This window comes from Pteropus medius, unplaced genomic scaffold (genome assembly GCF_902729225.1).
Source record: "Pteropus medius unplaced genomic scaffold, Ma_sr-lr_union100, whole genome shotgun sequence".
NCBI lineage: Eukaryota > Metazoa > Chordata > Mammalia > Chiroptera > Pteropodidae > Pteropus > Pteropus medius.
This window is the reverse complement of record NW_024354502.1, coordinates 30,224,620-30,246,497: the sequence shown is the minus strand read 5'-3', so window position 1 is coordinate 30,246,497 and position 21,878 is coordinate 30,224,620. Positions and strand designations below refer to the sequence as shown.

Genomic DNA, 21,878 nt, shown 5'->3' with positions numbered 1-21,878 from the left:
TGAGAAAGAAAATACCTACTAAGAAGGGCTCCTACTGGCTAAATGGACTCAAATTAAAAACAAAAACAAAAACAAAAACAGAGCCTAGCAGCCATTTCTATACAGGGGTCTCTCACACAAACCGTACTTTAGGAAGAAGCCTGCCTTAAGCTATATGCCTCCTGCACTATGTTTCTGCCTTCTGAGCCAGCCCTTATAGAGGAGTTCTTGGAATCCTAATTCAACCAATCGGACTGAGACTTTCCCTGTCCAATTGGAGCTGCACAGCTATATCAGCATCTTCGCTGACCAATGAGAACTGCTCTGTTCTGGCTAATCAAGAGAGTGCCTTTTGGACCAATCAACTGAGAGGATTTGGAGCACTCATTTGCATGAACATGGACCAAGCAGGGGCTTGGGTGGGGACTTCTGTCTATAGAAGTCAGTTCCCCTCGAGCTCAGAGAGTGCACGTTTCCTTCCCACCAAAGACTGAAGATTTCCCTGGCTGAAGCTGAAACACTGGAGCTAAAACACCAAGGACGTATCCCTGGAGCAGAGCAGAGCTTAGCAGACCAGTTCAGGGTAGAGCGGAACAGACTGGAGCAGGTAGAGCAGACCAGAGCAGAGCAGAGCTGTCTAGCTGGAGAGGGGCCTGGCCCTGGGGCTGCCTCGCAGCCCTGCTGCTTCCTAATTGAGCAGTAACACTACTGAGCTGTTCTCAGAGCATGCTGTATCACAATTGAACCGATTGCACTGAACAAAATTTCCTTCTTTACTGCACTCCAAATTGGCATTCAGGTGGCACCAACAACCATTGGTTGACAGGCCCCTGGTTCCCTAGATCACCCAGCCACATGGAATGCCATCCTCGAAATGTGTTGCCTGTTCATTTCCAACCTCCGTATAGACCCACTCTTCAGTGAGGAAAGGGCTGGCTCCTGGGCATGCGAAAACAGAACCTCAAATTCATTCCTAGTCGTATGTCTTTGTGATGAAGACCAGATGGTTTAGAGCATCCTAGTGGTCATGACTCTTGGGGAATGGTCCTCCACTTGCCAGAGAGGGGGCCCCATGGACCTGGAATGAAGTGCAGACTTCAGACTGGGCCTCCCTCTTTTCCTGCCTCCCTCTCCTGCCCTTTCCTTTAGACAAGTAAGACCATCTGGTCTACCCCTCACTCCTTGGTATCAGTTTTCTTGGTGACTTAAAAAAAAAAAAATCTCTTTTTGCCTTCACAGTTGTATAATTGTGTGTAGGATGGGGGAAGGGTGGTGAGAAGGTTGAGCATGAAGCTGCCCCTTCCCTGGAAAAGGAGAAGAATCAATAGATTGTGTTGATTTTTCTGCGTGACTGACAGCTCTTCGCCTGTAGCCTTCTTTTCTTACAGACTTAATGTGTCTTCTGGCAGGTTTCCTTGTTTTGAATGATTATTCAAAGTGGAGAACAGGCAAGCCTTGCAAAGAGCTTGGCGCTTTCCCTTTCTTTTGCTCATTGTCTCATGCCAGTCCCCTGTCCTGATACTCTTTAGGAGTTGGTTGGTGAGCTGAATGGTCTGGGCCAGCAGAAAACTCTCTGTGCTCCTGCCTTGCCCTCCCGGTTCCTGAGAGTGAGAAACCCAGGTTGTAATTGAGAAGCTGCTCGTTCCTTCCTTGGAGCCCTCAGCAAGGAAGTTTCCTGGGGGCCCTCATCGCAAGAAGTTGACGTAAGACACTGACAGAGAGCTCCTTCTGAAGTGGTCTGAGAGGGAAGATTGGGATCCCCCAGGTCTGATTATCTGGTGGTGGTGTGAGGTCCATGAGCCCATTTTGGGGGCTGCTCTCTAATGAGTGAGCTCACAGGAGCATATCCTTCTGTCCTCGTCCCTATTGCACTCCAGAGTGCTCCTCAGAGGAAGATAAGTTGAAGACTCACTTGGGCAGGCCCCAGGATTGCTCAGTAAGACTTCCCTGAATTGGAGGGGATTGAGTATGGGGCTGCAGCCCACTGTTTTTATCTGATCCATGGTTCTGGGCCAGAGTGAGGGGCCAGGGGCCGGGCAGCACTTCTCAGGTTCTCGCTGAAGGGGCTGGGGAGCTGGCAGAGGGTCTTCTGGTCCAATTTTCCTCCTTCACCACAGCCACATTTTTTTGTAGGAAGTGACTTATCTGATAGTAAACTAGGGTTGTACTTCTTCAGCCTAGATGGAGCTCAGTTTCCTGGTTTGGGGCATTTTGTTCTGGCTTTGAAATAGGGAAAGGGTTTCTTGCATTTGGACAAGGAAGAAGGGAGGCTGTGTGATCACATGGGCTGGAGCCTGAGGGTTGGGGGAATTGTCTTTCTGAGACAGAGTGTGTTTGAAGGACAAAAACAGGAGGGGGATATGCTTGGGGAATGAGGGGGAACACGGTGGCCATGGGGAGTCAGAGTCCTGGCTCCAGCTCCTGATCAGCTGCTGACAGCTGAGACTGTGGCACTCATTTCCTCCCATCTTGGTGTTCTGATCTCTGAAATGAGACTTTGGCTAGATGGCCTCTTAAATCCCATTCCTCTGTAAGAATCTGTGCTCCTGTGCCCTACCTAACTTACTGTTCTTTGAACACACACGTGCCATGAAGCAAAATCTTTCTTCAATGGAAATCTTACCCTGAACTCTATTATAGAAATCTGGTCAACATAGGCCACTGGGTTGGAAGAGGAGGGGACCTGTAGCTGGGTTGGCTTGGCTACTTTTTATTCTAAGGGCACATCTGACACTCACTCTTTTAAGTTGCCGGGACATGTGGAAGGGTGTGCGACCTCAGGGAAGAAGGGCTGGATTATCCAATGAGATACTCACCTGTACTTTCTTCCTGGATGGAACATTGGGACCTTTACCAAATGGCCCCTGCCCAGCAGCCCGTGGGTACAAATGATGATATTTCCATCCAAACTGTGCTAGCTAGCTAGCCTGCCCTTGCTTGAGTTCTTCTTCTGCCCACCCAAGGCTTGGTGGCAGTCTCTGTGGGAGATTGTGCTTGAGCTGGGGCTCCCAATACTCAGAGAGCCCCAGGACTGCTTTGCTCGGCCCTGAAGGGGTTCTCTGGGGGACGGGCTCTACACAACGGTACCTGGGTTCCAGTGTGTTATAGCCTCAAGTGAAACAGCTCTTTAATGTCTGTCCACAGCGCATATTCTCCCCATGGTGTGGCTAGTCCACAACGACCACTGTGCTGCACCCGGAGCCATGATTCCCTCCTTCCCTCGGGTCCTGCTTTTGGATCTGGGCTAATGAGCCAGATTTTTATCTCTCCTGGATGTCTCCAGTGGCTTCTTATCCTCTCAGTGATGTGGCTCTTGGCAGTTCCTCTAGATGTTCCTGCATATATATGGGTCCCAATCACTGAGAATCTTAGGGTTAAGTTTTTCTCCCTAAAGTTATTCTGCACTCATAGATAATAATGCTGGCATTGGAGGCTGGGTGGGCATCACTACCAGTTGTGCTGTGACCCCACTAGGACACCTGTATCCAGGGATAGGCTGGGTAGAGCAGTCAGTCTGAGCAAAGGAATAAGCTCTAATCAACACCGTTATTATATGATGTAATCAATAGATACAAGGAAATTGGAGGAATGAATTTTTTTTTCTGTCTAGAATGATATTGATCTGGAAGGTTTTTAGCTCAACTACTAAAAACCTCCATTGGATTGTCTTTTAGTAAGTCTTGAGAATGGCTTACAAAGCAACCTGGTGCCAACACCTTGTCTTTCCAAGAACGGTTTCACTGGATTTTCTATCCATCACCAACCAGGTCTGTCTGATATGGAAGACTTGATATATTCCCAGGAAAAGGCCTAGATTGTTCCATTCCCATTTCAAAGGGAGAATCCACAAGCTTTGAAGAGGGACACGAGGAGGAGATACATGTGACCGCCACCCAGTAGTCTCTCTAATTCTAACACATGTCAGAGAAATGTACTTTTTGTTATAGCAAAGGAAAAAAGCAAAGATGTGGCTGTGTCCTGGAGAAATAAAGGTATTGAAATCTAAGTGACGAAAGGGAGATATTAATAAGGCAAGGGTTATGTGTTGTCAGAGGTCACATAATAAAAAACAAGGATTGAAATTCAGCAGTGTTCTTATCTGTGAAATAGTTGGAATCTTTACTCTTTTGGGAATGGGATGAAGAAGAATGAGATCATAGGTAGTCACAGAAAACTTCTAGAAAGACCATAGGGAAATGAACCCAAATTCTAAAGCTAGAGTTATTTTGGCCTAAACACAGTAGAAACCTTATTTGTACTTTTCTACTTCTCCTGAAGGCAGAGAGGTACTTAAAAATTGGATGGAAGTTTAGATGAATAAAATAAATGAATGAATAAAACATAAATAAAAACATAAATCTATATGTACATACATATATATAATTTAATTTTGAACATATAATTTAGTTTCGAAAAGCAATATATTCGTATGGTATAAAATAAAAAAGTGTACAAAATAGTAAAGATTTAAAAGTAAGGGGGAGTTTGCCATTTTCAAAATGCTTTTCCTACATGAGCTTATTTTTATATTGAGCCTACCGAAGACCCTGTGATGTGTGGAAAGTATTATTATTCCTCCTTTTAGGTTGAGGAAAATGAAGCTCAGAGAGGTTACATGACTTCCCCACAGTCACACAGCAGAGCTGGGAGTCAAACACAGGGCAGGCTGGGCAGGCCTCAGGAATCAGGCATGTCAGCAAACTGCATTACTGCATTACAACCCCACTGCATTACTGCCCCTCAACAGGTACAGCCAGTCGACTATGGCTACGTTTCCTGTTTCCCGTAGCCATAGCCGACTGGCTGTACCTGTTGAGAGGCAGTAATGCAGTGGGGTTGAGTTTGGCTTATATTGGTTTCCTAGGGCTGCCATGACAAATGACCACAAACCATGTGGCTTTAAACAACAGAACTTTATTCCCTCACAGTTTGAGAAGGTCAGAAGGGAAAAATCTTGTTTCCTTCTGGAGCTCTAAGGGAGGGTCTGTTCCATGCCTCTCTCCAGAAAAGACCCGGCAGCATTGCACAGTGATGCTAAATCTTGAGACTGCATCTTTCTTGACTGGACATGTACATGAAATTCTGTATCGCAGAGGGTGTGTCAGTTTCCTCTGAACACTGCGCACAGCCCCTCAGGCTACTGATCATAATTAGCCGTGGTGTGAATGCCATATGAAGGGTGGTTTCACAGCGAACCCTCAATTTTTGACAAATTGGTACTGTGGCTGTTATTTATATGGTGTCTCTCTATACACATCTGTCCATGAAAGATCTAAACTCGTCCTGGTGTTTGTATAGCACCTGACAATTGACACTTACCTTCCCACTTACCAGTTTTTCTGAAATCTTCGGATGGTAGCTATGAGCTCAAACATTTTCTGTTCTGAACTGACTGTGCTGCTGCTCTAGCTATGGTCATATGCAAAGTGACATTCATCTTCCATCTTCCCCTGTCTGTGGCTGTCACATCAATCCTCCTATGCTGAGACAGTGAGGGATGCTTTGTCCCCATTTCTTTAGCAAATCTGGGAAAGACCTGCTCAGCCTGCTGGACTTCTCTAGGTTCGTAGTGAGGCAAAGCTTGCTGGTGAGGCCTTTGCAGTGGTGGTGTGATGAGTGCCCTCTGTTGCAATAACTGAGGCATTGGAGAGGAGCTTCAGGAGAGGGACATCCCCTCACTCCCTGGGTGGGGCAGAAGCCCATGAATGAGAAGTAGGAGCACCTGGCAGGTAGCAGGAGAACTGGAGAAAGGAACGGGGGGAATGTGAGTATCTGCTCTGAGCATCAGATCCACTGGCTCTCTTGCAGAAATGGGAACACCTGCTGGGAGAGCTGCATGTTTACAGGACTGCCTGTGGCACACCAAGCCAGAGCCATCACCCCTAACCCTTGGGACTGTGACTGCCATTAGTGGGAAGGGATGCACTGTATATGGAGAGTACTGGGGCATATTCAAAGACAACCTGCCAGTTCTAGAGTCAGGAACTTGGTAAACACGCAGAAAGCATTTGCCACCTGCATGGCAGGAATGCCTTTGAGAGTTGGGGGCAGCACCCCAGAATGTGGTCCAGATACCTGTTTCCTGCCAAACTCTGTCTCTTCAGTACCCCGCGTCTTTGTTCATCCACCAGACTTGATGTGGCTCTCCTCTGGGGCTGGGGCTGTTTGTCCCTCCTCTGGGGCCAACTTGGCCTCCATAGCCATGGGGAAGTTTCTTTGCTTGTTCATTAATTTATTTTTGTTTTCGTCTCTTTTTAATAAGTGGCTTTCCCGAAAAAGCAGGACCATAGAGTGAGGATGTAGGCATTCCCACTCCATTTCTATTCCTCGCACCACCTCTCCCCTTAGGCTCTCAGAACTTTTGCCCCATTATTGTATGGGAGGCTCCAAATGGGTGGAGAAAAAGAAAAGTCAGTGAAGATCAGAGGACCTAGAAGCAGGAGTCAGAACATCTAGCTCGAGGCCACTACCATCCAGCCACCATGAGTGTGTGACAGCTGAACTCAGCAGAGAGGGCAAACCCTAGGAAATAGCGGGCCAGCTTTAAGCTAGGACTTAGTGCTGACTCCCATTCATTATTTTAGATTTCAGCATCAGTCAAAAGTACCTCAGGCCAAGACAAATGTCACCTTCGGAAGACCAGCATTCCTTGCCATCCTGTTTGGTGTACATTGTAATCTAACCAGATACAGGTCTGTTTTGGCGGGATTTGGCCAAGTTCTCCCACCTGGAGAACCATATGTTCTCTGTCTCCTCTTCCTGGGAGTTTGTAGTGAAACTGGGCACTGCTCAATCCAATGGACAGGGAAGGTGTGCATTGTAGCCCAGACTCGTGCTGGACCTTGGTGCCTGCCAAGGGCCATAGTCGGGCAGACTGCCAAGGCGACTGCATTTTCTGAGTCTCCTTGACTCAGAAAGCCTGAAAAAAAGAAAAACAGAAAACGCAAGTGCAGAAAGTTGGATAGATACGTAAGGTCAGAAATTCAAATGAGAAGAACCTTAATATCGGGGGTGGTGTTGGCTCAGGTCCAGAGATGAGACTTCTGTTTCTGCTTCAGAGCGAATCCTGTGACGATTAGGATGAACGATCTGGGACACAGGCTTCTTCCTCTGTGCTTTCTTAGCTTGATGCTTTAGAGAAGTCCATGATGACTCAGGGAGGTGCGTCCCTCTCAGCCTCCTTTCATACCTAGAATGCCCTTTTCCTTGGGCATGGCTGGACAGGGCTAGGGACACTTTGGGGAGAAGTTGGTCTGTAGCTTGGCCGGAAGAGTGGGTAGGAAAAACATACATTTTGTCTGACGTGTACCTTCAGTCTTCAGAGGGATCAACTAAAGAAACGATAAAGGGATAAGAGCGGAGGTGCTTCTGCTGCCATTTCTCAGGCATTGGACTTACAGCTTCTTTAGGGATAGTCCAGCCTAGAGTCCAGAGCCAGCCAAGGGGCCGGGGCACACTTCTTCTCCCATCTGTCAAATGGGATAGCTCCCGACACACTCCTCTATGCTTGGAGTGTGTTGGATGCTTTTCTGGGGCTGTCTTTGAGTTTAAACAGCTTCGCGACCAGGACAGGACTCTTGTGCCAGTGTGTTCACTAAGACTGGGCTGTGGTAAGTGTAAGCGAGGTCCCTAGGTGATGTGACCACGAGATGAGGGATACTTTCCCTTGTATTATTAGGGATTCTATATTGGATTTTAAGACATAGAAAGGAAATATGATGGTTCCGAAAGACCACTTGTGCTGAAATGGACTTTGAGATTCATTGGTCGAAAAGGGTATACAGAGACTCAGAGAAGTAAAGTGATTTACCCAAGTTTGTACAAATGTTTAGTGATGGAGTCTGAACCAGAAGCTGGAGTCTGCTGACTCTGAACTTAGAGTCCTTTCCTCTGAAATGTGCGCCTCTTGCTATCAAAGCCTTTGTTTTCCTGACTGAGAGAATGCACTGCTGAGGGATAGGGGCCCACAGAACTTAACGATTTTGAAGACAGTGCTGGACCAGGTCGCCCGAGGCCAGCTGGGTCTTGGACATGCCCATATTGATCTTGCTGACTTAGCCTGAGCTTCAGCGAGTTTGGAGGGCTGTCTTGGGCCTCTAGGACATTTAAACACCACCCAAGGAAGAGTCTTCAGTATGGACCACTCTATAACCAAGGTGACAAATCAAAAAGCCTACCCTATTCCCACCCTGAAACTCTTTGAACCAGTGGTTCTCAAGTGTGGTCCCCAGAGCAGCAGCAGCAGCATCACTTGGGAACTTGTTAGAAATGCAGATTCTTGGGCCCTATCCCATTGCTACTGAATCAGAAACTCGGGGAGTGACTCAGCAATATGAATTTTCTCAACAAGTCCTCCACATGATTCTGAGGACACTAAAGTTTGAGAACCCCTTTTTAAAGTATCTTTCAGAGCTAGGGATAGCTCATGGCTTTTCTGGTTCATTGGCTGTGAAACCCAAACCCCACCTTTTTCCTTCCAAGAGACCATTCCACACTCCAGCTTGCCATTTGGGCAAACACTGGGGGGTGGGATGGAGAGGAATGGAAAACCAGTGACCCCACGGCAGGAAGAACTGTTTGCCTTGGCAGGTTTGCCTGGACTTGGAGCCAAGATTCAATCAATCCTAATGATTGACTTTATTTAAGCAGTTCTCTTTTCCTCTGTCTCCTGCTTGGGGAGGAGGGATACAGTGCTTACGGGGAAGGTGGGGGCTGAAGCTCTTCTTTGTCCCACTCTGAGGCCCGTGCCCCTACTGCCAGGGCTGCCAATGCACACGTCGTCCTAAATAAAACCACACCAGGCAGCTTTTCGCTCTCAAAGTGGGGTTTTCATTTTGCACTGTTAGCTTAAATCAGTGGGGACTTAACACCGTCCGTGAAATAAAGCAATTAGGCAGCAGGATCCGGGCTGGCTGACATCAGTGCTGCTGTACTGCATGTGTGAGTGTGTTGGGGAGGGGCTTGTAAAGTGGCAAAGGCATTCTGCAGCTTGACCACCCCCCAACCTCCCCAAGATGTCTGGGATCCAGAAAACAAAACAATGTCAATAAGTAATTTGCCCCAAATAAGTCACTCAGGAGCATTTTCTGCTGTTTTGTTTGTTTGTTTTTTTGTTTTTTTGTAAATGAGAGAAAAAGCTGCTTTTAATCTTTTTTTGATGGTTTTGTTTTTGCTTTCTTCCTTTTTCTTTTTCCTTCTCTTTTTCTTTTTCCTCTCCCTCTCTTTCCTCTCATAATATATGTCCTGTAGTCAGTAAATGCATGTAAGTATGCAGCATGTGGTTTGTGGTCAAGGGAGAGAGTCTGAGTTATTGTGACCAAGTGCGAGCTCCTTTCTTTGCTAAACGAATTAATGATGCCAAACACTGGCTCCTGCTGGGAAAAGAGAGGTCTGTTAAGCTACCATTGCAAGGCCTTTGTCAGTAGGACTCACTTGGCCCTAATGCCTCAAAGCCAGCTCGCCATGGGGCCCAAACCCTTTGCGCTGTGTTGGAAGGAAGCTGCAGTTTCTCACAATCCAGCCCTTACCCAGTGCTATTACCAAGTCTCATTTGCACAGTTAGATTTAGGGATGGTGCTCTCTGCCTCGGGGAAGCCCCTCCAAGAGGTTTGCGAAAATGGGGCGAGAGGCAGAAGATTGGGTCCTCTCTGTCTTCATTGCTTGGCGAGGTCTTGTTATCTAAATAGCCTTTTTCATCTGGAGGCTGTGGGATGATAGGCATGAACTGAGGCCACAGGGCTGATGCCACCCATCTGTGGGCCCCTCCTGATCCAAAGGGCCAGTAACAAGCCACTTTGTGAAGACTTTGCCAGTCTTACTACCTTCCTCCTCAAATCATCTGTTGGGAACTTCAGCTCTCTGTGCAAGAGAAAGTAATTTAGGAACAAGGCAAGCCACTAGGAATCTGGGTATGTGCTGTTATCTGCTGAGTGATGAATTTTCATGAGCACCTGTTAGAGAAAATGTATCCACGTGCTTGTCCAGTTGTCCCTAGAATCTGCCAGAACCCCATTCAGTCCCTCTTGCTTTTCAGAGGAACTGTGGAATAGAGCAATGAGCTCTGCTGGAGAGGCGGGGGAAGCAGGTCCCGGGAGAGCTGTGGGAACCTCCAGTTGTATGACCTTGGGCGGGTTAATTTTGAGCATCAGTTGAACTACGTTTAACATCCCTTCCACTTCAAAAGAAATAATCCAAATTCTAACCTAATTGATTTTTTATATGAAAAATAATGGAGATTGACTAGATGTGTAGGCTATGCCCCGTCCCCCAAAGAGTAACTGAAAAAGCAGAATTCTTACTCATATATAACCCGTGAGTCCTAACTAATGCCAGACCATTCTAATAGGAGGGACAGTGGACGACCTGGAAATGTAAACTTTGTGTTTCTTTTAAGATCTCACATTTTGTGATTCATGTATATTTCATACACATTCAAGTTCTTTACTAGAATGTTTTTTAAAAATTTAAGTTTTTTGCTTCAAAATAAATGCAGTAAAAAAGTCAAATAGTAATAAAAGCCTTTTAAGGAAAAACTGCACTCCCCTGCCCCATGCCTTTTTACTACTAACTTCCACAACCCTGAGGTAATAATTTTAGCTCTTTCTTGTGATATATAGCAAAATAACATGGTTATAATCTGATTTCTTAATTTTAATTTTTAGACATTATTTTCTGTTATTCAGGATGAAGATTTTTCTGTTTTACACCATCTCCCCACTTCTTCCCATTAAACATTAATATTCAATGTTTAATTTATTCTAGTTATGTAAATATTATTTGCAGCTGAGCCATGTAGTGTACTCCATTTGTATTTCCTTTCTTGTATACCTTTTTGTTTTCCCTTGAGTTGGTAATTGCCTCGTTTTACATTCCCAGTTCCTATGTTTGTATTATGAATTCGGCCCCAAATTTCCTGCAGGCAATCTGCCTGAGCCCCCTCTCCTCCTGTTTCTGTCTAGACTGGTTGAGATACAGGCCTGCACACAGTTCTGGAAAAACCATTCTAAGACTTCCATTGCTTTTATTTTAAGTTAGATCTTTTGTTTTCCGAATCCTTTGTCTTCTTGTTCTGCATTTTTGTAGAATACATTTTGGAGTAGGATTCTACAAAAGGACAGATACGTAGGAGCTAATTTTTCTTTAATCATTGAATGTCTGAAGATGTCATTATTTTACTCTCACCTTGATTGATAGTTAGATTCAGTGTCAAGTGTGGGAATTTTAAAGGCATTGATCCATTATCTTCCATCTTGTAGTGTTGCCACTGATAAATCCAGTGCCATTCTGGTGCCCGACCCTTTGTATTAGATGTACACTCTCTTTTTCTTCAGAGGATTTTAAAAGCTCTCTTTATCCCTGGCGCTTCTAAATGTCGTGATTCATTGAGCTCTGGGCACTATTTAATGAGAACTCGTGTTCCTCATTTCTGGGAAATTTTCTTGTATTATTTCTCTGATTTTTTTCCTCATTCATTTTCTTTCTATAATGACACTTATTCACATCTTGAAACTTTCCGGCTTGATCCTCTATCTTATCTTTCTCCTTTTCCCATCTCTGTGTCATTTTGTTCAGTTTTCCAGGAAATTTTTTCAATCTTATCTTAAAACACTTGTATTGCATTCTTTACTTCTGCTTTTATATTTTAAATTTCCAAATACTCTTTCTGTTCTTTAAACATTCCTCTTAATAGCGTTCTGTTACGGATTTATGAATACAATTTCTAATATTATCTTCTTAAAAAATTTTTTATATTCCCTACATTGTTTCTGTTATCTCCAAATTCTTCCTTTTTTTCCTTTGTTTTTATGTTTTGGTCTCTGTGGTTTACATCTAGAAGCTTTCCTTAAATGCCTGCTGATCCTTGGCTGGCCATTTGTATTTAAGAGCAGAGCACTAAATTAGAAGCTTGTGCGCATATGCATGGCTTGTGATTTGTTGGGCCTCACTTTAGAGTTTTGTTGTGGGGAACTGTAGGTCTTTTCTTTTGTGCTATGGTTTCTTTAAATAGAAATCTTTCACTCTTCTAAATGGGAGATATAAATGTAGTGTTCTGAGGCCTGAGGGTCTCACTATTTACTGTATAGACATTCACTTAACCTTTGGTGTCAGTGCAGCACCTCACCATCCTGTCCTTCTAAGTGTCTGGTGGACCGAAGCTCACAGTCTGATTCAAACCTTCTGTAGAGAATAAAGCTCTTGGCTGCTGCTGGAGTTGGTGAGGGACAGTCACGCGGATTTATGGCCCAGAGCAGTGGATCTGAATGCCTTTATACAGACTTTTTACCAATTCCTATATATTTAATACATCCCCTGTTATGGAGTGCAAAAGCACCCAGTGGCCCTAATTCATGAGCCTTTCCTGCAGTGTGGATTTACTTGTTTCTTACTGGCAGCTAGGTTTTAGCTTTTCTTCTCCCCGTCAAGTCAGGTTCCACCATCCATTTGCTTTCTATTATACTAAATGTTGATATGTTCTTGTTTCCTTTACCATTTTCTCGCATGTGTTTATAACTTCTTGTTTTTAACTACAATTTTAAACTGACTTCAGAATGGGGTAGAAATGATTGTGTGTGTTCAGTCTAATATGTTTGGCTAGAAGTGGCCAGTGGCAATTCTTCACAAACATTCCTGGAGCTCGATGGTTGTCAGTATGGCATACCTTTTCTTTCCACCTATTGTTGATTTTTAGCTCTCTGGAATTCACTCTCGCCCCTTTGGGTCCTGGCTTCCCACAGGCCATCAGTGACCCCCTCGTCGTTAAGTCGAATGATCTATTCTACACTCATTTTTAAATTCTACAGCATCTGGGATTGAGGAGAATTTTCTCCATTTGAAATACCTTCCTCTATTGCTTTCTGAGACACTGGACTGCCTGGTTTTCCATCTGTGCCTCTGATGACTTTTTGTCATCTCCAGATCCCTCATTCTCTTCTCTTCTCTGTACTTTTACTCTTTATGGTAACTATTATCTGTAATCAGATGAAACACAGATCTAATTATTGACTCAGCCCCATTCCTACCTTTCCCATTAGATCCTTCTTGCATTTCTATAGCAGTTCCATGTTGTTGGTTGTATAAATGACTGGCCTTTAGCTAATGGTTACCCTACATCCAAGCACCTGTCTAGGTAAACTGGAAGAATGGTGGCACCATTAGTATAAGCAGGTTAGGAGGAAGAGATGGTTGTAAAGAGAGCGTGGGTTTGGGACCAGTGTAATGAGTTACCTATTCTTATTTTAGCCTCAGAAATATGGCCAAACCTTGTGGGGGAGGCTACCAAGGAAGTATAATTTGTGAGCAAAAAATATGGCTTAGGTGACTGAAAGTGGAATGAAACTTTAGGGATCTACCTGAATATAAGGGATGATTTATTTTAAGACTGTTAGGGAAATACCTAGACAGCTCCTAATGGTGACCTTAACTTTTGGGTTTTCAAAGTTTCTAGGTCTCTGAATTCTTGCTGACAGTGACCAGTAAGGTGAGAGGTGGGAGTATGTATATTCTACTCTTGGAGAATAAGTTGTTGCTAAACACTGGCCCCCTCAAACCAAATCAAACCAAACCAAAACAAACAACATGAAAAACCAAAGAAATATTTTGTTTGTTGTTTTGTTTTGTTTTAGTTCAGGGTCAGCTATTACAGTAGCTGATGTCAAGGGCCTGAGGCTATGGCATTCTCTCCCATGGTGGCTTGTGGTGAGGGAAGAGAAGAATGAGCACAGGGTGGGGGTTCTGGAGATGAGCTTTGCTGGCTCCCCAGTATTTCCCAACATGGTTCCTTCGGATGGTAGTACTGCTAGCTCTGCAGACTGCCCTCTACACTTTACAGATGGAAAATTGACACTCGGGGAGCTCAAAACCAGATTTTGTAGTCACACGGTTAGAACTCAGGACCCAGGACTCCATCCATTGCACCAGCTGCTGCCTCCTGGGGCTTTTCCTCATCGCCCACCACCGCCATGTGCATTACAAACTGTGAACACAGTCCAGGGGGGAAACCCCTGGGGTCCAGGCCCTGTTAGTGCGGTGGGAGCTGGGGGTGGGGAGGAAGTGGTGATCAGTCCCAGGCTGCTCCTGGGCCAGCATCCACTCCCGTCCCAGCAGCCCCTGGATGAGGCATGGTGGGGGGTTGCCCACGTATCCACAGGCACAATGAAATCAACCTCTGACGGCTAATCGCCTGTCCAAACATTGCTGGTAATCTGCATCCCTAAAATAAACCCTTGAAAGGTGGAAAGATGTTAGTAATTTCTGGCCATATGTGCCTCCTCCTTCCCTACTTTCCCCACCTCAAAAAAGAAAGTGAGCCAAATGGCAAGAAATAAAGAGTCTAATGCAGAACACATTTCCGTCATTTGATTTCCCTTCTCTCCTTGCTGTCCCCCCACTTATGTAAACTAAATTCCTTTACACGGTCATGGCAAAGGACCATTAATTTTTGATTTGAGTTGTGATTAAAAGTAACATAATCAAAAGAGTGAAGTAATTTCCACTAAATCAATATCATTTTAAACCCAGTCATGGTACACTAGGAAAGAACATGGTCTTTGGGGTTAGGTGTGGGTTCTAATCCTGATTCTCTTACAAATGGTGGCCTCATGTTGTCATTATTTAACTTGAGTCCTCCTTGTTGTAGTAAATAATAATGATGATTCTTCACAATAGTTGCTGTTGAGAATTAAATCAGGAGCCATACCTACAGGCAACTATTCTACGCTCATAGACAAAGCCTGATACATGGTGGGTACTCAAAAAATGATGGCTCAGTTTTCTGCAGAAAAGAGGCGGCCCCCATTGTCAGCTGGGGCATACATTCGCTTCTCTTGGTGATGTAATCGTTCACTCCAATAGTAAAGCTTGGTTCCCAGACTTAGACTTTGGGAAATAGTTTGGGACTCATCTGAGCATGGGGCCACTTCTTAGAAGATCTGTGAAAGGAGCAGAATTGTTCTGACTGCCCTGCTTCCCTGCAGTACGCTTTGCTGCTTTGCTTTGGGGTTTCTCCCAGTCCCGTTTGCTCTCTTTGGAAGAGGAGAGGCAGAGATAGAGACTTGACTTTGCCTTGGCCTGGCCAGTGAGTCCCTCTCCTGGTCCCTCACTCAACCTTGCTGAGAACTTTTCTCATTCAGTGAGCCACAGACTAGAATAGTTGAAGTCTTTTCTCAAGTAAGCCCCATGTACAAGGTTTGTAAGCCAATAAAGGAAGCTAAACCAGTGTGGGCCTGTTTGGGCATGTCTAGGGTGAGGGCATGTCTGGGGTGAGGGCCTTCTATTCTGCACCCCCACTGCTGGTTGCACTATGCTCTGTGCACAGTGGGTGGGAGTCAAGCATAATCAGGAGTGCTGGGAAACGGCTGGTTTGGGCTTGGGGGAGAGTTAAAGAAAGGAACTCAGGGGGAAGCCATGCTCTCAGCTCACTCCCATGTGTGTCGGGAAGCCTGGACCAGCCTATGAGTCAGCGTTAACCCTCAGCGAGAGCACCTGCTGCTTAGTGCCTGGAACTTCCTGCCACCCTTGGGAGTGAGGCATTTCTTACTGGGCACCAGGCCTAGGGATTAGATGGAGTGAAGTGGGCTGCAAAGTCTAGAGCTCTTTTTGGAAGGAAAAGAAAAAAAGCAGTGCGAGCATGTTTAATTTATTGACTTTGACTCATTCATTAAAGATTTGTTCCTAGGATTTTTCCTTCTCTTCATTATTCTTGGGTTAGGCACGAGTGTGTTTTCTAATCAACTAAATGTTAGGTAATAAAACCTTTACAAATATAGTTTTTCCTTTACTAGAATAGTCTCTTTCAACCAGGAGGAACTCTTTTACCATTTCCTAAGTAAAATCATTTTGAGATGTGAGTGAAACTGGGAAGAGTCTGAGCAACTCCTTCTTATTTTCTTGGTCCACTTAGTACTCTAAGTCTTGGGTTCATTATAAAGAATTTTGTAACCATAGAGTAAGCATGGACAGCATGGTGATTAAAAGTACACATTTAGACATGGGTCTCAATTTAGGATTAGTGACTTTGGGCAAGTAAACTTAACCCCTATGCTTCGGTTTTCTCATATGTTAGATGAGGGAAATAATTGTACCTTCTTCATGGAATTGTTAGGTTTAATTGAGGAAAAGCATGGAAAATACTCAGCACACTTCCTGGCATGCCGTATGCTTTCATAATTGTTAGCTATTGTTATTGAGTTCAGTTTCAAGCCTTTCCCCATGGAGTGTGGGTGGAAGCTTTGAGATGTTTAAAAGAGGAGGCTTAGTAATTTTGAATTCAGAAGGATTCAGAGGATGGATGAATTATATGGTGACTAGCATCTAGAAAATGACATCTTACTCCTTTAGAAATATCTGGGGCTGGCTGGTCTTAAAGGAGAATTGATTGTAACTGATACTGTGTGTTAATATGTTTAGAAAGTATAGAATGCCTCCACACTGATTTATCTTCACCAGTAGACCCTGTATAGCCATCACTATAGTATCAGGTCCTCACATTAACATTAAACAGTGTTCACTCAGGGTCTACAGAGACAAAGAAAAGAGAAGGCAGAGTTGGTGGACACACTGACTTTCCTGCAGGGAGACATGCCGAGAACAGAAGAAGCCCGTGCACCGTGTTGGATTTTAGGGGAGATTGTCACCAGGTTTTAACTATCAAGACTTCACCAGGACTTGCTCTAATGTATGAGGAAGTCAAAGTAGAGTTTGGTTCTGTGTGAGTCTACTCAGTGCGTAGAACATTCGTGGCACTGGCTAGAGGCTGATTAGTGGTTGACAGAATATTAGCAGGACCTGCTGTCAAAACAGAATATTAGCAGGGCCTGGCATGTTGATGGGGGCTCTGATTTTCCAGTGCTGAAGTTAGACGTTGATGTTTAATGCACTTGAACATGACAATTTGAAGCATCCGGTAACTTTCCCTTGCTTGGTGTGCGCAGATAGTGTCTGTTTGTCTTGCTTACAGGACACAATTTTCAAGGAATTTTAGGATTTTTGGATGTTAAAAAACTAAACCAATAACTTTCTCTTAAAAACCCTCAGGGTAAATTTTTCTTTGAAGGCGGGGGGGTCTATAGCATTAGAGTATATGAATTATATTGGATTATATGATCCCCTTCTCTTAAGCATTGTGTTATATTCTGACTCACTGCATTTTAAAAAGAAATATGATTTGGTTTTGAAAATGTATTTGAGACTCGTATGGTACCCTGTAGTAACTACTGAGATACTGTTAGGCATCACAAAACGAGGGGGCCAGAATCAGCACAAAAAAGTTATGGAGACCTTGATTCTTATTTATAAAACTGCCTCCTTCTGGTTGTTATTTGCCTTTTATTTTGCCCTCCTTCTCAGCCATAAGTTTGGGTTATCATTTTAGATGGAAAGCTGTGTTCTAAAATGCTTTTTTTCCTTCCTTTTCTTCTTTTCCCTTCCCTGCCCGCGTCATCTTTAGCACTGAGGATGAAAATAAAAGAAGTGAAAAAAGAAAATGGTGACAAAAAGATTGTCCCCAAGAAGAAGAAGCCCTTGAAGTTGGGGCCCATCAAGAAGAAGGAACTGAAGAAGCTCGTCCTATACCTGAAGAACGGGGCCGACTGCCCCTGCCACCAGCTGGACAACCTCAGCCACCATTTTCTCATCATGGGCCGGAAAGTGAAGAGCCAGTATTTGCTGACGGCCATCCACAAGTGGGACAAGAAAAACAAGGAATTCAAAAACTTCATGAAGAAAATGAAAAATCATGAATGTCCTACTTTTCAGTCAGTTTTTAAGTGAATCTTACTGGGCAGGTTGGAGAGGGAGCGGTGGGTTGGGGTGAGGGGTTGGGGCTGAGCAGACAACCCTGGAACTCACTGCTCCTTCTATGGGTAGAGGACCTCGTAATCCAGTTGGCTTTCCCCTTGCAGCATCCCCACTATTCCCCTCCATAGCCACACTCCATACCCCAATGTAGCCAATATTTAAAGCCGCACACCAGGTAAGGAAAACCATTTAGATTAGGACGCCTTTTAAGATCTATAGTGTGGAACAGTGTGTCACTGAGTAAAAGGAGATGCAAAACCTTTTCAAACAGAGACATAGTCACTAAAAAAGATTTTGCTGGTAAAAAGAAGGATTAGGCAAAAAGTAAGAGACAGCAGCAAAGACTAAATTCTGCAACTTTCTTTGTGTCATTACAAATTGCTTGTAGGTCAATCAGCTAATCTGTGCCTTCAGAACTAAAAAAATTTAACTATTGCTAAGATGCATTGCTTTCAATTCCAGAGTAATTTCTCTTTCTGTCTGCTTTAGACAGAAACAGACAGACACCATACTTACAACTTAAGATCACTTCCAGAAAGTAATAGGTCCAGGGAGAAAAGCATAAGTTGTTACAATGTGTGATTGTCTTTTGCTATGAGTCACCCAGTCTCACATGCCATGTGAGTGGCAGTTGACATTGGCCTCAGTGCATGACCTAACCTCTGGACATATGGAGGGTGTTGCATGCCCACCTTTGTGTGAGGAAAAGGAAACATCGTGGGTACCAGACCCATGGCATGAGACGATGATTTTCAGACTGAGAAGGCCATGGTTAGTGGTTTTTGAAAACATACTTAAAGAAGAAAAAATAAATTTAGAGTAGTGCAGCAAATTGCTAGTCAGGGTAAAGAGCTTAGTATTCTAATTTCATCTGTTTGTTCATTTCATATTATTTTATAAAACAAAAAGCCCATTTACTTTTCAAGATCTTAAAAAAATGTCTACAGTGAACATTTGAAAGGTGTACTAAGACCAGTGTCTCTTGGTGCATTTGAAGCTACTTTCTAGTAGAGCAGTACTGTCGCTAGGCATTTTGGGTGGGAGGCAGATTGGCCTGGTAGCATAGTCGTATGGGCCTCCTTCCTGAGTTCTGGATTGTTCTGGCTGCAGCAACACTAATCAAAACTCACAGTGCTTCCCATTCTTTTCTTTCCTGTGAAGAAATGGGTTCTTTTAAACTTGATTACTATAGGTCAAAGAAATTCAGAACAGCCAGCCTCCTTGTCCTCCTGCATTTAAAAAATGTTTATTTCTGTAGAGGGAAGGTTAAGCTGCAAGTGTCCCCATCCAGGGAGAGCGTTTCAATGACAACACATCTGTACAGTTTTCCCTGAGTGCCCTAAGATCCTTCTCAAAGCTCTTGTGTTTCATAAGTGGTGTATATAACCCTGTTCACTTAAGCAACTTTATCCTTCTTGTTTGGTGTATAGGAAGTAATTCTGAATGATCGATGTTAATTTCTTCCCCAAGCCTGATTCTTAATTCTCTGTAACACCTATAGGACTTTAGTGAGTGTACCTCTGGGAGAGTGGTTTTACCCAGTCTGGATGCTGCAGTGTGGCCCCGTCCTGACACAGAAGGAGTGGAAGATTCTGTTAACTTTTCAAGACTCCAGTTTGAAAAAACAGCCTGCCAACTTCATTACCTACTTGAGGGTTATACTGATGTAATTAACCTCCCACAATTAGTGATCCCATCATTTTAACTTTTTTTGGTTCTCTCTGACCTTTAATCATAAAGTGTTGGGGAACTTAAGTGATTTGTCTGTAATTTTGGATGTTTTTTTTTTTTTAAATGTGTATATATATTAGTTAATTAGAAATATTCTACTTTCCTATTGTCAACTGAAATTCAGAGCAATTTCATGAGTGCATGGATCTGAGTCTTAGTTTTGGTTGATTAACTCAAGAGTTCAGTGATCGTGTGTATCTGATGTATCTGCTTGTTTTGACAGAGCGCATCATGCAACAGGGTTGTGTGTCCATGGCAGGGGCCTTGGGAGAGGGGTTTATGTGGGGTATTAGCAGTTACTGCAGACAGATTATGAAAGAATTGGTGGCCATGCTGTGCAGCTCTCTAAATGGGAATTCTCAGGTAGAAGGTGACAGTTTCAGAAAAAGTTCAAAATAAATTGGAAATGTGAATTGCAGCTACAGGTTTTATCCCGAGCACAGAGTTCTAAGGCTTTGAGTTTTACTGTGGATTTGAGACATCTTTGTCTACAACACATGGGCAATTTCAGGGACCAAAGCTGCATTTTTATTACAAACCTTTGTTTTTCTCAACAAAGGATACAACAAAACCAATGTGCAGACTCGTTGGCTTGGTCATTGGTTTCCAAAAGAGGAGGTCTGTGTGTGATTTGGTAATTATTGCTAGTGTAAAAGTCATATATGCAAAGATTTAAAATAATCATTCTGGGTAGAATCCTGTGAGGTCATTGGCAGAACTCAGCTCAGTCTTTGAAAAATATTAGTGGTTATCTAATAGAAAAAGAGAGGTGAAAATTCCAAGAACATTTAACTTTTAGAATATCCCGTATAACACTTGGCTCTTGGTGCCACTGAATTAGCACCAAGGTCTCTCTAAGGTAGAATCCAATCAGAGCTCCAGTTTTCATTTGCATCTGTAAATTACAGAAATACCTTCGCCCAAGCCCAGAATATGTGTTTTTCATCAGTCTTCTGGTAACTAATTTCTCTGCTGTCACTCTGTAAGTATGGTGGGCTCAGACGATCTGTTTTAGAAGCACACTTTAGGTAACTCCCATGGAATAATGTACTGGCCATTCTGATCTGTCACCAGCAGATACATAGGACACAGACAAAATTCCTGTTTCCTCTAGTTCCTTCATGTAGCACTCCTTTTAGAGTCTAAATCTTTTACAAAAGCTTTGAATACTGTGAAAATGTTTTACATTCCATTTCATTTGTGTTGTTTTTTTTTAACTGCATTTTACCAGATGTTTTGATGTTATCACTTATGTTAATAATTCCTGTATGTGTTCATTTTATTTTCATGCTTCTCCTGCCATGTATCAATATTCACTTGACTAAAATCACTCAATTAATCAATGATAATGCGAGTTGTGACTTTTCCCCCTCCCCCCCAATGGTACACCATTCACCTTGTCCCACTGTACACATACCCGTCTCGTGATTTTTTCCAGTGATGTATTCTGGTCTCAGTTTAATAGCTTTCAAAGGGTAACTGGGCATGGGTGGGCTAGAGAAGCACCTGGAGGCACTGCAGGCTACCCTCACCCCCATCCCACGTTTACCATCTGCTCTCACAAATAACTTCCAGGAGTGTTTCTCCTGGCCGTATGTGTTTCAGATCAGAGAGAAGGTTAAATACTTGCTCTACAAGAATGTATTTTTCAACCCTGCCTGAGTTTCTTTTCCTGGTTTCAGATGCTGTTTCCCCTCTGGCCAATTCGATGTTAAAATTACCAACTAAAATTTGAAAACTCTCTGGTATCTGGAGTCTTAGACCCACATGAGACCTTAGAAAAGAGTAGGCCTGCCCCTTTACTTTACAGAAGAACTTAAGATGTGAGACAGCTAGGAGTTCCCAGAGTTTGGGTCTCCCAGGTCAATGGCATTGCTGGAACTAGAATCCAAGGCTCCCAAGTCCTAGTCATGTGGGAACAATGTCTGACTTACCACTGAACTTCCCTTTGGACCCAGAGTGTGGCTCTTGCCAAGCCCAGGCTGTTTCCTATTAGGTTATGTGCTTCTTGCCTAAGGAATTATTCAGTGTGACTTTTAATTCTGTAAGCAATTACAATGACAACTTCAGTTGATGTCATTCCCTGATTAACAAGGCACTTCCAAACCTCAGACAACTGGCAATTTTACCTAGAAGTGAGCAAATACTCCCAAGTCACACAAAACCACACCTAAGCACAGAGACACCATTTTTCAGGCATGGTATGAGGACTTGTAAAAATTCCATTAAAGTTGTGCTCCAGTGTGGAAAGATTTTCCCATATTAGTGTACCTGACTGGTGAACCAGTGGTATGCTAACCCAGCCAAGGAAAATATTGGCATTTCCTTTTAGTTCCCTTGAGGTTAATAAGAAGAAAAATCTATTTTAGGCTGGG

The 21,878-nt window shown here is 43.7% G+C and overlaps 1 protein-coding gene across 1 annotated transcript in view; it reads left to right on the top strand.

Moving 5' to 3' along the window:
* SFRP1 (secreted frizzled related protein 1) overlaps window positions 1–20,852 on the top strand; it is a 42,542-nt gene extending 21,690 nt beyond the window's left edge. The window contains exon 3 of the mRNA XM_039853654.1: window positions 17,423–20,852. Within this exon, the coding sequence (XP_039709588.1) occupies window positions 17,423–17,745 (323 nt within the window). The 3' untranslated portion in view covers window positions 17,746–20,852. The remainder of the gene's footprint in view (window positions 1–17,422) is intronic.
* The last annotated feature ends 1,026 nt before the right edge of the window (window positions 20,853–21,878 follow it).